This window comes from Cardiocondyla obscurior, linkage group LG01 (genome assembly GCF_019399895.1).
Source record: "Cardiocondyla obscurior isolate alpha-2009 linkage group LG01, Cobs3.1, whole genome shotgun sequence".
Lineage (NCBI taxonomy): Eukaryota > Metazoa > Arthropoda > Insecta > Hymenoptera > Formicidae > Cardiocondyla > Cardiocondyla obscurior.
The window spans coordinates 5,371,460-5,388,987 of NC_091864.1; the positions used below are offsets into that span (position 1 = coordinate 5,371,460).

General features: G+C 44.2%; 2 protein-coding genes across 2 annotated transcripts; both read right to left on the minus strand.

Annotated features, from left to right (window-relative positions):
• Nucleotides 1-187: 187 nt before the first annotated feature.
• Nucleotides 188-13,030, minus strand: LOC139107430 (uncharacterized). The gene is made up of 11 exons (XM_070665022.1): nt 12,639-13,030; nt 11,417-11,967; nt 2,646-2,739; nt 2,391-2,512; nt 2,222-2,323; nt 2,030-2,160; nt 1,830-1,960; nt 1,517-1,716; nt 1,255-1,389; nt 961-1,185; nt 188-759 (listed from the first exon to the last, which is right to left on the minus strand). The coding sequence occupies exons 2-11, from the start codon at nt 11,603-11,605 to the stop codon at nt 466-468; spliced, it is 1,623 nt and encodes a 540-aa protein (XP_070521123.1). The 5' UTR covers nt 11,606-11,967; nt 12,639-13,030; the 3' UTR covers nt 188-465.
• A 182-nt stretch (nt 13,031-13,212) lies between these two features.
• Nucleotides 13,213-16,945, minus strand: LOC139107438 (uncharacterized). Its single transcript, XM_070665029.1, has one exon. The coding sequence runs from the start codon at nt 16,539-16,541 to the stop codon at nt 15,114-15,116; it is 1,428 nt and encodes a 475-aa protein (XP_070521130.1). The 5' UTR covers nt 16,542-16,945; the 3' UTR covers nt 13,213-15,113.
• Nucleotides 16,946-17,528: the final 583 nt, after the last annotated feature.

Sequence of the window (17,528 nt, forward strand, 5' to 3'; positions counted from 1 at the left end):
TTTATATTTACAGAGATGTTCTACGAAGTAGTAAGCAGATTGGTTTTACCATATCTTTTCCAGTAGATATTTAATAAAATCATATATGTCGATAAAAGACTAGAATCAATCTTGGAGTCCGTTAATTACAAGTTCGTGACTACTTACCCAATCATATTGTCAGATGAATAAAAAAATATTAACGTACTGCATTAATTTCTGTAAATTAATTCTGAAAATTATATTTTATTTCTTGTTTCCGTACAAAACGATACAAACTTATTTTTTGAAGAAAATAAAATATGTAATGTAGCAACAAGTTGTAGAATATTAATTTTATGTTTAGTGCTTTTAAATGTATATCTCTGCATTTTTTTACGTAATTAATGTACAACCTGAAATTTATAATTCAATAGTTTACATATTTTTCACTTTTACTCATTTATGCGTGGTCATTAATTACAATTATACTGCGCGCTTTATTTCCTAAATGTAATCGTCCGTCTGCTTCATCACTTTCGTAATCCAACGTACGTAATTGGATAGTCTCGCGTATATGCCAAATTTACCGCGTTTGCCGCAACCTTCGCCGAAACTGGTAATACCAAAAATTGTCCACGGGTGATCGGGTTTTCGAGGGTCTCTGCAAAGCAGAGGTCCCCCGCTGTCACCCGCGCAAGAATCCATTTTACCGCGGCGGTAACCCGCACAAAACATATTATCCGTGATTCTGTAATCAACGTAGACTTCTCGACAGGTTTCGGGAGACACTATTGGAACCTAGAATTTAATTTAAGTTATTATATTTTTCAAGTATGAAGTTACGATTGTGCATGTATGAGTTATTAAATAATAATTTTTTTTTTTATTAATAAGAAGTAAGTTTTTTAGATAAATTTAATGTTTTATTAATATTAATATTATATTATTATTAATTTATTAATATTACAATTTAATTATTTTTATATTTAAATTGCATACTTTAACTTCATGTAATACGTCCGTTCCAAAGTCGTCCGTCACGCTGGATTTTCCCCAGCCGATAATGGTGCACAACTGATTCGTAGGTAAGGGCTGCTTTGGTGCGGGCAGACATGCGATTCCTCTTGATGGGGACGGGGTCAAGGTAACTGGTAAACGAAGTAGAGCCACGTCATTATCAACAGTATCGGCGTCGTACTCCGGGTGGATGGTCACAGAGTCCACCTACGTGGTCACAGAATTAATCAGTGATTGCATGAAATTACCGATTTAGCTTTCGCATAAGACACGTACCCTGAGCTCTAATTCCGTGCCTTCCTTCACTGTTAAATCGTGCTCTCCGATGCGGACGTAGAGGCGTTTCCTAATGCAATGCGCGGCAGTTAGTACCCACCTCGGGGATACTAACGTTCCACCGCAAAAAGCTTCCTGGAAAAAGAAGCATTTAATTTTGATCCAAGCGACATAAGATTGTTCACTTCTCCTCGACAATTCGTTGCAGGCATCTTCAGAATTTTCTATTTTAGAGTATGAGATTTCAGTGTCGTTAGCGTACCCGAAATCGATTTAACACGGCCACTTGCCACGGCCAGCTTCCAGGCGCGGTCGGACGACCGCCGATAATTCGCATCAAGTACGATAATCTGGATCCCTTGTGAATGTTCGCCACTCCGCATTTCCAAACGTTAGAGTGCTTCTCCGGTGCGAAACTATCCACGGTATTGGGATTGAGTTCGAACTCGTCCAACACCAGGTCTAGAAAATGAGTAAAACTGTTTATATATATATATATATATATATATATATATATATATATATATATATATTTTTTTTTAATTAGTATTCAGTAGTATTGTAGAGATATTTACCATCGCCATCCTCTTCATGGCTGCCACGAATCTTTCGGTGGATCCATCTTTGGCAAAAGCTACCTTCGACGTAACAGTAGGCGCTCTCACGTATCACGTCGCGCCCGCAGATGCCCGGCTTTCTGCACCATCTGATCAGAGCAAACGGGTGATATACGCGTTGCAATATTAATCACTTGATCTACGAATTTCCGTAATACCTGTGACGTTGCGTGGTGCACAGTCTCGTGCAAGGCGACCATTTGCTCCATTTTCCATAATGCTTGCCAGGGTGCTCCTTGGCATTCTTCCCTTTTCGTTTTCCATGCCTGGGCTCTGCTTCCTTAGGTACCTGTTAAAAGCCACGTGTATTATCGAGTGAAAATCTGAGTTATTAACGTATCACGACTTACTTGAACTACATGAAATTTTTCGTTTCTCCGTCGGCCCCGACGTTGGCGTTCCTTACATCGCCGTCGACGGCCTTCTCGATTATGGTCGCAGCCACGTTCTTCCTGTATTACGACAGACCGTTTATTGAAAAATTACTCATAATCGCGTAATTGTAGTCCGTATATTTACCCTAAGCACAGTGGTACCGCAATCTTTCTTCGATCGGCACCTCCTGATACGATTTTGCGTGCAGTGTCGATCGCACACGGACCATTCGCTCCAGCTTGTAAAGTGTGATAGCTTTGTCGCTCCTGCGTAAAGATATTGACAGAGAAAATAGGGATTAGAATTACAAAAGGAATTGAGAATATTGAAAAAAAACTTTTGATCAGGATAAGTAAACTTATTAAAAAAACATATATGTGGTAACACACATACACTTACTGTTCTTTGGCAAATGCTCTACGGCAGATGGTTGATCAACCGAATGGAGGCAGCTTACGTTGTTTTTGACTCCAAAAATGAACGTCTTCTCATCCTGGAATTTTACGATATACATAACATTATTGTAATATCTACATTTGTTTATTAATTAATTTTGTAAATTAATACTAATAAATTTTTATTATTAAATTAAATTAAAATTCTGTTTTTTTTTTTCTATTTAATTAACGTGTTGTTCTATATATTGCGGTGTGTCTTAAATGTTTTAAATTCCCTCTATTCGACATTGTAATGATTTTACAAATTATAATCATTACATTTCACGTTTCGATCTAACTAAAAAATAATTAAGAGCGAATTTCACGTCGCATTATCTCGTCACTCGACACACTGTCGTCTCTGTGACGACAGTCGCTGCATGCTGATACGATTACCTTAAAATGCTTTGAAATTATTTGTCCTAGACCGATCGGCTTAATAGATACGGCCTGGCCAAAGCGTTCTACTACTTCTATCATTTATGCTCCAAGGCTGCAACGCCCAAGTCACGACATTAAACTCAATTTGCCCGCTGGTAATGGCATCGCGACGTAATCGCCGGCGGCGCTAATCATGCGTTACGCGATGTCACTGTGTCGACAAAGCACGTAGGCATATGAAATTACCGTCATTTCGTCGTCGCGCCTTCTTAAAGCTCCTCGAAATCTATTTCGCCCTGAAGTTCTGGACAATATCCACGCCGATCGCGATCAGTATGATTCATTGCGATTCGTGACTCTAGATAGACACGACTTCTAACTGCGCATCTTGAAATCATGCGTACCACGGGCCTTACGGTTTAAAATTAAGATCGCATAGCTGCGAATTTTCGTGAATGAGCTTTCAGCTGAAATTCCTCCTCGGAAAGAAACTCTTTTGTGCTATCGCTCATTAATTTATCGAGACGCGCATTAATTAGCTGAAATATGCAAAACACGAATCTGCGACTGGGAGTAAATCTTTAACAGCTGAACGTTTCGAAGAATCATTAACGATTGCCATTTATTAAATTGATCTACTCTGTATTTCGAGACGCCGCCTACGAGATGAATATTATCGAAAGGTTAATAGAATTACACGTGTGCCGAACCGGATCTCTCGGCTGTATTCTGAATATTTAATTACTACTAATCAGCCGTAACGAAATGATACAGATCAACGTAACGCAGAAACGCGTTACGAAACATATATCTCGTGAGGATAATATTTTACGACAATTACGAATAATAATTTCGAAATAACAAAGTTGTTCGGCGGGTAATTAACGGCGGTGCATTAGTATACGTTTATTTGCTGAAAAAAGGGTCGCGCGAAAAACATTAAATGAAAGGCTCTCGAAAAGGACAGCAAATAAAGTAAAAGAAATTTGTATGCGGCAAGGTTAGCGTGTCCAAACTAGGCTGAGACGTGCGGTACCTTGCATCTCGGTGACGATCGCGCAAAAAGTTCGTGCCGCTAAAAGGGAAGACAATTCCGCGGGGTAAACACGAAGAGCATGTTATTTGCTGCCAACGCGGCTACCACCATCTGAAAAATCCTTAACGAAATCCACGCGAGAACGGTGCGGGTATCGAGGATTTTTTTTGCCCTGTCAAATTGTTTACATGAGGCTTAATTTGTATTAATTACACTAATTATATATAATATAATAGTCAACAAGCTTGACCGTCTTCTACTGATATTTCTCGTAGTTCGAGCGTGTTTGCGTTTTAAAATAATAATGTAAATGAAAATCATTGTTTAATCCAGTTTAAAAACCGTGAGTGCACGAGAAGCGCGATGCAGCAAGCCGTTCCGGATAGATGAAGAACGGTTCGGAAGCAGCTTCACGAGTTAACGCCTGAGCTATACCTTAGATGGTATCGTAGCCGGTCTGCCCACCGTGTCCGCGCATATTTTAATATCACAAGATCGTATTGGTGCGCTTTCATCAACGTAGCTTCACGCGTTCACCATCTACGGTTTCTTAAATCAAATGGTCTCTGATAAATAATTCTTCCGTGAAATTAATTGTTCTTAATTATTAATTGTTTGAAAAAAAAACTAATTATATAAAACTTATAATCTTTGGAAGTCGTAATTTTTTAAATTAATATTAACAGCTAGATTGTGATTAAAAAAAAAAAAAATTCTGTAATTTTATTAATAGCAAAGACCCTTGATGGGATTTAAAACACTCCCTAGATGGTAACCGTCGTTGGAGTTCGCTCAATGTCCGAAAATGGTTTGCGACTTCTTCAGCGGAGGGTTGCTACAAATTCAATGTGGGATCTTGTGGTCCCGGTTGTTGTCTCGCCGCGCTGTCAACGGAATGCTCGCTATGGCGAGTCCGCGATCTGATTTATGGTACACGTACAATCGAACCATTCTTGTTGCATTTATTATAGCTGAGAGATCATCTCTAAGATTTCATTGATTTTGCTCGAAAAGCGAGATATTAGATAACATCTGATTAGACAAGAAATTAATTAAAGAAAAATCAAACGATATAAGCGATATTAAAAAAATTGTTTCTAGCAAAATAAATAAAAATTTTTATATTAATTTTTTAATTATACTTTCTTTAGTACAGCTGAGGTGTTTGATTTGAGATTGTCTTGAAGTAAAAACATGATCGCGAAAGCATACTCGCACGTATAACAGAATGATTACCATGACATCGTGACGATTGCATAAATAACGTTGGACTCTCAACATGAGGATCGCAGCTCACAATTGCTCCTCAGTATTTATTCCGTTTTGCCAACAATCGATTACGATAATAGAGAGCGTCGTAAAGTGTAATAATACCGTGCGGTTCTCATCGGCGGCTGTTAAGAACAATTCATGCCCCTTAAAATTCAGTCCGTTAAGCAGCGCGCGCGTTGTCCATCGTCGAGCACAATGCAACGGTCACTCCTCTTTTTGTGGCGCTTCTTATTCTTTATACGAGGGCTCGATCTCCTTTTCAGTCGAGGCTTTACGAGAGCTCGTAAATACCGCCGTTTTAATTAGATTTTTAATAGCTGACGATAAACGCGCGCGACGTGCCCTGAAAAATTGTCATCTATTCCGCGAACGATATTGTCCACCGCGAGAGCGGTTTCCTTATGGACCAATCTCCAGAACTTACGAACCTTTCGCCTGCCAGCCCTCGCGACGTAACCGAGCCGCTCGCCGCACTCTAAGTCCTTTATCTTCATTTCTGATCCACTTGCGGTAATACTATGCATCTAATATGTCACGTGTTGCATAATTTCTTAGCCGCCTGACGGCCGACAGTGAGAGTGTGTAAAATTTATTGCCGCCCGCGACGACTTCTTCCTAACGTTTCCCTTGCAAATCTCTACCGCCGGGTCTCTCGTGATCACGACAGGAATCGCGTTCGATTGACTTACCACTTCCGTTGTTCAACACTCGTACGTAACTGGCGCAACGAAATAGCGTCTTATCTAACGTTTCGCGGACGCGACACGGTCTTCGCCGAGTCACCGATAACAGTTATCGAGACGTAGGATTAAATAAAATATCTTTCGCGTTTTTAACCCGCCATTAGCTATTCTTCTTTGCCTATTGTTTCCGCCTTTCTCTTCGCTCGCTCTTCCTCATATTCGTGCGTTTGCATTTACGGCCGCGGCTATTTCTGGGCACGTCGCCTCCGACATTGTACGCCACCGCTTTATATTATTAGGATTGTAATTCCTCATTGTTCCCCCAACCCCGGCTACGTTCGCTCGTGCGAGAAGGTTTTGCGCGAGATACATCAGTACCCGCGGCTAATTTTACGAGGATTCTATTGATACGCTCTCACCGTACAGAACAATCGCAATAGCCAGTCCGCCGCTTCCTCGTTTCATCTTCTTTTTACTAGAACGAGATAAAATTAAAACGCACTTTTGCCCGCGCTCCCGTGCTTTCGCGAATACACGGGTCGTTGACGTTGCATTTTTATTTGCCTGCGTTTTAACGCGTGCAAAAATACATGCGAAATTATTAGCGCAGGATTGGTATCTTAATAGTGAATCCTTGTATCTTTAATGGGCGGGCAATTTAAGTGATATCGATTTTTACAAAGATCGCCTCGCCGCAATTCATTTAACGACGGTGAAATTTGTAGTATCGCTTTCTCGAGCAGGACGGCTGCGGCTTACAGGAAACGGTACATTTATTTTGCTAGAGAGCCTACAACGCGGGCAACGGTTAATATGCGATATTAATGAAGGCAGGTCTTTGTGCATAGACGAGTTATACTGGAATAACTTGTTTCGAGACATATTCCCACTTCGTACGCGGCGATTGCTAAATCCAAAGCGAAGGCACAATGTCACGTGCGACGGTGCGCCGATCGCGCGGGCCGACCGGTTATCACAATTTTGCACGCCTGTCTCGTGGATTTAAAGATGCCATTTGTAAACGTAACTCGTAAGTGCTATTACCTGATAACATTGCCTGTTAACAGAGTAATCGAGGACGCAGGAATTTTAAATGTTTTCTATTACGGGGGAACTTGATGCGCGTGATCAATGACGTGCGTGAGGCAAGAGTGATTTATCGCTCGCAATATTGCAAATATACGACGTTGATTGTGGGACAATAGTAAATTTAGAATTTAATTTTTCTCAACACTTGTCTAGTAGACTCTTATTCCATTTGACAGAGGTACGAGGTCTCGTTGGGTAATTATTTTATATTTAAATGCCCGGCAGAACTTTGATTAAGCGAGTTATAGTAGTTTTCATCGGTAAATTTTTGTCGTGAACTATTGTGTATTAGATGATCAGCGATCGCACTGTTATTGAGGCCCTCGGCCAGTAGCTGAATTTTAATCATTCGTTCCCGTGACCGTTTTCCCTGCACACGTCGATGAGGAACAATGTGAAACACCCTGGCAAAGAAACCACGAGGAAGAGAACGAAGAACGACAGACAGGATGGGGGTGGATGGAACGGAGAAGAGGCAAGGCCCTAACGGGCGACGAGAATCTTGAAGGAGAAGAACGGCGAGCGAAAGGGAAAGAGAAAAAGAAATGCATCTTGAAAGCGGCTGCGAGTCTTAGGAGGCTGCTGAAGGGAGCCATACGCGACATTCTCCTGCTTTACGTTCTCCTTACCGCTTCGTTTTCTCCCGCGCCTTCCTCTCCCTCTCCTCTCTCTCTTTCTCTCTCTCTCTTTCACGTCAATCCCGCGTGGTACCACGCTTCTTTTCCCGATGACGGCGACTTTTTATCAATCGCGAGATTCACATACTTCCTGCCCGACAACGGGCTGAAATTCCACGCGGTAGTCGTCACGATACGCAGTAAGAAGCCAATCGAGCGCGGGATTCACCAGGAGGAACTGCCGATCCCGCAGGAGAGAGAGAAGATTCTCCACGGGGTGCTAACGAGACGTTCCAGTCTTTCCCGGCCTTTCTTGCGCCGGTGGAAAGCACGCGGTACCAGTGCGTGATTTTTTTTTTTTTTTTGCACGGTTTAATGAAGCGAAAGAAGGGCCGGTCTTTCTCCATTAGGAGACTTAACTCGCGGTGCACGGACTTCGCTTTTTTTTTTTTTTTACTACTGTAATTTTTTTTTTTTTCCTATCTTGACGAGTATTTGTCCCTCAAAACATAATAATAAAAAAAATTTCGCTAATTAGACATAAATTAACATTCTTGGCTCGGTGTAATAATAAACAAAAATTTTTATGCGGCTTTTATCGATTTAAATAAATGCAAAAACGATTCAACATTTCCACGATTTGGTAGTCTAACATTTTCTCGGCAAATTGACGATCCGCGTCGCGATGGCGAGATCATTTGGAAAATTAACGAGCCTTCGCGGCTTGTTGCGCCGAAGTTTGCGTCCGGCGGAGCTCCCTGGGAAAGTGGAAACAGCTGCTGGAATGCCACGACAGAGTCACTCGGCGTTGTAATAACGGAGACCGTACGGAGCATCCTCAGGGATAACGGCGACAGGAAGTTTCACCGCGGGGTGCTCGTACATGCAACAGGGCCGAGGTCAACCGTCGATGAGTGATACCTACGCGGTTAGAAAGTCAAAGAGATGTTCAGCGATTGATGCAACGTCTCCTTCACAAACGTCCGACCACACTCACGCGTCCGCGCCGAGAGGCGGCCTGTTAATTGGAAAATCGGCGTCGCGTGGTTGGTTCAACTCTTCGGTACGCGCGAGAGGTGCTTCTTCAAACTTCAAAGCTCGCCCGGTAGAACGTAAGGGGCTCTTCACAGGATGCCGAGGAAAAGTCGCTTCGCCTTTCTGTGGTTGAAAGAAGGAATTACGCGGGCGCGATTACGCTGTCACTGCGTTGATACCGGACGCCTATCCGCCGCCGGGAGGTTCGATAAGACCTTAAACGAAGATGCTTGTGAATCGACGAGAAAAAGAAATACTTTCCTCTCGAAATTTGAAGAATGTCATAAATATTTAGTAATTGACGGCATTATACGTAAATTTATCTCGAGAGAGACTGTACGTTAAGATACTTAACGACATCTGAAAAGACCGCGCAACCTGTGGACAATATTTGCACGACGAAGCGTGTTAATAAACTGAAAGGTTGATGCGGTCAAGTTTTCTCGAGATTTTCCCACCTACCTCGCAAACGTCAGCTCTAATCGGCGCGACGGTAAATAGACTTCCCTTTGGTGAAATCAACGCGGAGATATCGCTGAAAGCTCGCGTTCCAAATACCGCGCGATCGTGGTATCACAGTCGGGTAAACCGGGGGAAACGTATGCCCGGCGTTTTTTTATTTTTAACAAATTCAGATCTACCGCTGACAAGTTGATCGTGGGATCGGGGACGCAACGTGACCTTCCAGCATCCGCGAAGTATCTCGGGAGATATTATCTTTACGTCAGCGGTATCACAAACTGGCTTATCAGCTCGACGTACGCAATCGGATAAGAGAACTCGGGTACATGCTTATATATTTCTTTTGTATCCGTCGTTTATGCTCGAATGAGTGTACTGATACTTCCAATTTTTTTTTCTTTCTTTTTCGTTTAGACAATAATCGAAGACACATCTGTACCTTTATCTGTCATTAATGGTCAGTCGAATGTACTGATATTCCGACACTTTTTATTGCCGGCCGAACAAAAGGCGAGAGCAACGTATCGCTAGCTGGAGAATTATTAGATGAGACCGATCAAACGATTGTGCCCGGCGCGATAACTGACGAGCGGTTTCGCGGATGCCCGATTGCGACGTGATATCATCCGACGCGCCGTAACGTCACGTGCAATGCGTGCATGGAGAGAGCCGAAGTGGCATTCGTCCGGCCAAATATAACTCAACGTCGCTACAACTGACGTGGATTTTATCTGTGAGGATTGGCACTCGAATGTACACTGCTAAATTTCGATATAAAGCGATTGAATACGACGATTGAATACGAAGGTGATTGCTGGATGAGTCTTGCAATACAAAACTTTTCATATGCCAATAAACTGTTGAGATTGATCTCACGTATCGTATTTGTACAGCCAAGAAAAAAAAAAAAGAAAAACGTATAAATAAATGAAAGCGAAATATTAATTTTGCGAGTATGCCACGTGTTTTGTAATATGTATAAATTGAAAACTGCTATTTAATTTTATTTTAAGCGTGATTCCGCAGCTAGACGTATTTTTTTTAAATTCCGACGATTTACAGTAAAATAAGAATTTCGAGCAACGTTATTACCGGCCGGCTGGCGATAGAACTAGTTTATGTGTCGGCATATTAACCTCGAAACTGTAAATGATTATTGCAGTCTAAGAATGGCCACGGGACAAAATTACCGTAATTATCCCGACGTGCTTAACTAAAATGAGGTTTCTCCGCTTTGGTCCGTAATTGCGCTAGTATTGCTAGGTTCCTGCTGACACGATGCTTTATCGGTTGCTTTAGGCCTCTTGAACCTTTCTCATCTTCTTTAATCTACCTACTAATCACCAATTTACTTTTGATAAATTGGACCGCATTAATCCAGGTCTGTTTAAAATGAGTTCGGCACGATAATGTTCCCGTACTAAGTACGCGTGTTTAACAGTTTCAATTCACCGATTGAATTTTTTTTCGGCACATTCGAGGCGGCACTTACAAGTCTATTTCGTCGGACACCATTTCTTTTTTTTTTTTTCTTCTTACCTTAAATATTACAATCAAATATAATTTTATATATAAACATTAAATATAATTCTTCGCAAATTCATGTTATTCGAGCCGATATCAATTTATTCCACATCAAATTTGAAGCGCAAGATTACACGCGCTTTCTGAAATTACGGTGCGCATTAACTGGCCGGCCGGCTAGATATTACCAGGTACGATTCGGCAAACCAATTAGGTAAACTCGTACACGATAAATATCCAAAATTACAGTGCATTAGCCGGGTACAAGATACGCGTAATACCCCGCTTTTCTTGGCTAAACGGTTTTACGATCAATAATCGATTGACCAGGAAAGTCCTTGCCTCCCGTAAATATGTTGCGAGGTCGATACGTCTGCATCTCCAGAGGCTAAGCGCGTCGTAATCGTGAGAGCCATTGCCTACTGCTCTTTAACCAGCAATTACCAGGATCTCTCTTCGGCTAATGATTTTAGTTTTTCATGTTCCAACGAACTTTTCAATTATACGTTTTCCAGAGTGTCGTGTATTTTATTACACCATTTCTTTTTTATTGCGCGTAACAGAAAAAAATTGAAAACTCCACGGTATGTTAACAATAATATTACCGCCAATTTTAATGACAATGCGCACTTACCGGGTTGGTGGCGGCCACGTGGCCGAGGGCGAGCAGGACCACGAGCACTCGGAGGATTCTGACGTCGCCGGGGATCATGCCCGGAAGTGAGTCGGTGGATCGCTGCCAGCAGGGCGACGGGCGCAGACTGTTCGACGGCGACGCGTTCGTCGGCGGGGTAAGCCGGTGGTGCTCCTGTCGCGGACGCATCGCGTCATGATCGCGACGTGCTGTCCGCTTCCTACGAACGCGGGCCCGACGCGGGTCTCGACGTCTGTTCCGCGCGTATTCACCTAACTGGTTACCTACCCACCCACCCTCGGAACGGAGGACGAAGGCGGCTGCGTGCGCGAATGCGTGTGCTGCGCGCTCGCGAACGCGCGACCCTACGCGGGTCTATAAATACAGGCGCGCGACTTCACGCGAAGAATTTCAAACGACCGCGCCGTGAAATGCCGTCGGTGAGCAGCCCGGGCGGACTCCGCGGTCCTACGACGAGCACCACTTCGGATCCGTCACGGGATACGACAGCCTCTTGGCCTTGACACTGCGCCCTGAGCCCGATCTGTAACCTAATATAGACAGATTTGTTTGAGGTGGCCTTTTAGCACGGAGACGTTCGAGCCGTGGAGAGAGTTGCGTTATTAAATAGCCGCTTGAACAGAAAACATTAATTTTCTTTGAAAAATGCAGAAGCTACTTTCCGTGGAAAAATGAAAAATTTACGACACGCGTTTAGAGTCGTAAGTAGGACTTAGCGATTATTCGACAATAATATCCTGTATATTTTACACGGCGCGGCAAAGATTCCTGTTACAGCGTGACGTGATTTATATCTTTTCCACCCGGCGTTCACGTCGACCGGCTGAGAAACAAATAATGCGAAAAAATATACATTTCATGCATTCTAACTAGTTTGTATACGGCAAAAGCGTTTGACGTCTCATTCTCGCGTGCAAATCGTTACGAGATCAAAAGATCGCGCTTGACGTCTCTCTACCCCCTGGTGAACGCGAGCTATTGCTGTATACCTCGGTTCCCTAAATAACGTGTGCCAACAGGGAAGACTTACCCCGACGTTAAAACGCGTTCAAAATAAAGTTCGAAGTCGTTAAAAAAAAAGAAAAAAAAAAAAAAAACAAATTTTCCAAGCTCGAATAAATCGTGCAGACACCATTGGTCTCTCTTATCATTTCAGTTGTTAAAAAAAATTTATTTTTTAATTTCACTCTCATGACTATACCTGGTACTTTCGTTATCCTCGGCGAGTATACATCGGACGATGAATGTCGGGGATGAGTGGTGGTGAACGTGGTCCACTGCAGATCACGCGCGAAGGCGCGATCGTGTCCCGCGTGAATGTCCGGGTCTGTCAACTGGCTCGTTCCGGCGACTGCCGGTTACCGCGACAAGGCAAGATCGAAGAAGAGCCCTGGTCTCACGAAGACGTCGCACCTTCTCTCCAGCCGGTGAAATTGTGTCCAGCGCGGAATACTGCGTGGCCCGGGGCTGCGGCACCGCCGGCCGACCGCGGAACCGGCTGATATTTTTAGTTCTCCCGACTTCCAACCGACTGTCTGTCTTCACCTTTGAGAGCGGCTACCTAGTCGCTCTTAGCACGCGGCGATATCTTTGTTCTTCCCCGAAGCACTTCGCCGCGCGACGTCGGTATTGCCGGCGCGAATCATGCCTCGCCTCCTGGTAAGCCTCGATCAACGCGTCCGAGAGATCTCCCGACTCCGCGTTCGAGTCGGCGTTCGACACGCGATTGCCTTATTAAACCTCGAATCCGCTGCGCGCGCGGAGGCATTGCATTAACACTTGTAATGTTTGTTCCTCAAGGCGGTAGAATAATTCATATCGCGGGTAACACTGCGTTTCAGCGGCTCGAAGATAAATTGAAGATGAAAAGATGATTTCTTAAGTAATTTTTAACTTCCTCTTCAGGTTCGTCTTTTTATTACTCCATTCCGCGCGTGTCTTCAATAATCTCTCTGATGAATTGAAAAGCGGAGAGTTTACAATCTCTTCTTCTTATCAATCGGTTGTTCGGTAACGAAGTCGAACGAATCGCGAAGTGCAATTCTCTTTCACCGATAATTCCATTCATCTGTTATCGTAAACGCGGCAAGTAGATTCGATCGCGCGGTTCATCGATGCGAAATGACGCTATCCGCCGCTTGTGCGGGAGCCACTCGGGCAGGCACACGCACGTGGCTCCGGGCCGACTGACGAGATACACGCGCACGAGAGGAAGTATCAACGGAGGCTGAGAGGAGTGGCGGCCAAGCCAGGCGGAAGTGGAGGGTGATTCTGCGGCCGGGCGGGCGGTGGAGTGATGGCAGATGTAAATGACGGGGGCCTCTACTTCGTAGATGTCGAGGAGACATTCACGGCTGATCACGCGGAACGTCCGCGGAAAGATTCGTATCAGGGTTTGTTCATCGCCGACAACCAGCGGGATAACTCACGGAAAGCCCTCGCTGATAATCGCCACGACATCGGCTCCTTTTCCGGCGTTGGCTTTTAAATAGATCAGCCGCAGCGGCATTAAAACGCTCTTACGCCTGCATCGCGGTTGTTCTTGCGCTCACGAGTCGCGCCGATGCCGATGTTTCTTGTTCAATTAAGATGTTACAAGTGTGTAAGACGTGGCGCGCGTCGTAGATGAAGAAAATGTTTTCAAAACTTTTAAGAACGTCTCCGGGTAGCTTTTTAAGTACGTACACGTTTAATATCTCAGCACTAATAAATATATCGGAGTTACTCGGACGTGTGTCTCGCATAAGAGATAAGAGACGCGCGATTAATTTAAGGGGGCCTGTCTTCGGGAAAGAACGCGCCCGGCAATTTCACGGCGTTCGGTATTCGCGCTGTGTCAATCGGTCCGCCGCAGCGGTATCCTTCGATTATTTAAAGATTTTTTTATAACATATATTAAGACGTAACGTATTAGAGGCCACGTTGCTGCGCGTGTCATTAGCTCACGGTCAGCCTGGAAGGGCCGCGCCCTCGTAATTCTAAACTTATTCATTCAACTTCGGAAAGGGGCGAGAGAGCGGAGACTGACCACGGCCGACCGAGGGATTCGGTTAATGACACACGTCGCAGTTGCCTACCAAAGTATCCCTGTGGTCCGGACCACGCCCCACTCTCGCAAGGAAGATTACACGAAATTGGCTGCTTTTTTAAGGAAAAAATAAGCAAGAAGCATGCCCCGCTCTTCAAGCCCGGTGATTTCGTTCCCGAAACGAGGACCGCTTTTCGACCTAAGCGAAGGAACTGACTCACGTAAACGATATACCGCAAGAGCAGGTCGGAGGCGTTCCGCTCGTTTTGAGGAAACTGTTACATTGATCGAAATTGCTCGCGTCCATCTCGCGCCGTATATAACCATCACGCGTCGACGTCGCGACGTGCGCGCAATAACGAAGATTAACTGCGCATTCCGTGGAATTAAAGTACGCGTCTCATTATCGCCACTGGAATCGGAACGTTCGTCGCTTTGCGGCGACGTTCGCTTGTTCGATAACGTCGATACCGAGGGCGTCAATTCTCGAATTACATACGTGATAATATATTGCACGGCGTTCGATCCTTTGATCACCTGTAAGAAAAAAAAAAAAAAAAAAACTGTTGGTAGCCTTATTCGTTGTAATTACATCACGGTATTATTTTTTTTTAATTATTCTTTGAATTTAATCCGGATAATATATTATTAAAATAAAGATAGATTTAAATTAATATCGAAGTATTTCCAAATCAATTCTCCGATTAAAACGACAGCAGATATTAAATATCCTGTTGTGAGTACGTAGATTATCGGATGGAATACGCTGACGCGTGGGATATCCGAGTGATCTCGGTGCGTTTCAAACGCCGTCGCCTTCGTCTCGTTCCTCAGGTACTCGCGATACCATTTGTCGCGGATACCGCCCGACCAGAGCATCAGAAACAGGTCGTCGACACGTTTGACGTAAGGTGATCCCGGCGAAAAAACTTTGACGGCCAGCGGCGACCAGTAGCACAGTTTGGTCGTTTTCATCACGGTCTTGCCGTTTCGCATGTTTTTTACGGCGGTCAGCTTCGCCCAATCCTCGTAAACGAAGCAGGACACGTTTTGATGCATAATCAGCTCTCTGAGACAGACCTCCGAACCCGAAGTATGTAAGATCTTTTTACCCGATTTGTGTAATGGGCCTTTAAAGTCGTTATTAAACAGCTGCATCAGGTTCCAAATATCTTTATGAATCACTGGTGTCAAGTCGGACTTTAGCAGATCCTCCACGCAATCGAACTGCGCGTAATTGTTCTCGAAACCGACGCTAGTCAGCTCGACGAAGAGCATCGAGGAGTAGGAAACGGATACGGCGAGAACGCTGAGGAAAATAACGCGCTCGTGTAATTTTTTAGGCGCCGGCGGAAAAGACGCGGCCAGTATCATGCCGATAATTCGCAAAAAATTCCATGTGCCCGAGCCGAACTTCATGAATCTCGCGCACAGCCAGAAGACCCCTATGATCGAGAAATTTATGAGAAGTAACCGAATCGCTGTGCCGACCGCGAAGTCTTGTTTCGCGATCAGCTTCGGCACCGCGAAGCACCAGTTCTCAATGAGAAGGGGGTAGGTGTCCTGCACGGTATGCTGTATTCCGGGTACTTTTCCCGACATCGGCAGCGTAGTTAGAATGGCGTCGTACTTTCCGAATGTTACGTCCATCATAAGACCGTACTGAGACCCGTTGTGCGTTTTTTGGAAATACGTAGGATTCGTTATTATCTCAGGCACACCGGTGAAGTTCATTTTATTCGCCAAGATGTCAGTCAGGATTTTATCGAGGCCTTTCGACTCGTATCCTCGGGGCGTTGTTACGACGTCGCTGTAAGGGGGCCGGCGAGGGAAAGCGTATACCAGGGGGTAACCACGCATATTCGGAAAATCATCTGCGAACCATGTGGTACTTGCGGAGGAGTACGGTTCCTCGGTGTGGCTGTCGGTGAACGGGTCGTATCGGTGGACGGTCGCGGGGCGTTTGTCGGAACGGCCAGGTTTCAGGTACTCCACAACGATCGCGTCGAGGATCTTCTTCGACCACATCGCTCGGAAGAACGCGGCGAGATTGCGACACGGCCGGCGCAGTATCATCAGCACAAGCACTTTCGGTCGAATACGATCGTGAGCGAAGCATCTCGTGTCCCCGGCCACGAGCTCGCCTTCAACGGCACTCGGTCCTCGCACCGAAACGTAGACATACACGATCAGTTCGCGCGACGTCGACCAGATAGAATTCCGAAACTCGGACTCTGTGCAATTCGCGTTTACGTATAGCGCTGGCTTGCGTCGAGTTGTCGCCGCGACGATTTTATCGAGAACATCCGTCGTCTGTCCGTCCAACAGCGAGTTTCGAAGTACGAGAAGGACGTCGTTAGCTTGTGACGTTTCCAGCACTTCTCTCAAGATATTCGCGAAAAAATTTTCGCCCGAACGATCACTCGGCGGAAGAAGACAACCTCGATTCTCGACGAGATAAGAAAGCGCGATGGTCCAGAACAAACATTGCCACATGATTCTCGTTTCGTCGGTGACAAAAAAAGTGATTGCGTTTGTCGAAAGTTGAAATAATAACTGTGAGGGAAAAAAAGGAAAAAAAAAGAAAAGGCTCGACGCTGAATATCGACAATTGCAATTGCGCCATTAGTTGCGTAGATCATACATTGACGAAGTAAATGAGAGTTCCGTTGAAATATTTACGGAAAATTGCTTTTCGTGGAAAAACATTATAACAACTCGTCGCACATAATAGTTAAAGATCATCAATCTTTGCCACTAATATTGATTCTTGCATATTCAAGATAAAAAAAGAAAGGTTCGTCTTGAAAGCGTCGAGCGTTTTCTTCGTAATCGCAGCGTGACATTTGAATATAATCAATTATTTTTGGCCGACTTCTCAGAAACTTTTACATTTCCAGGAAAATAAACATTTAAACGTTATTCTTTCTACGTTTTAAAATTCATGTTTTTTTTTAAGCTCTTACAAATCAAAGACCGATTAATAATTCAGATTCCCAGACGGCAGTTAAAAATAATTGTTATCGATTAAAAGTAGCATTAAGTTTGATGCATTCCGCAAAT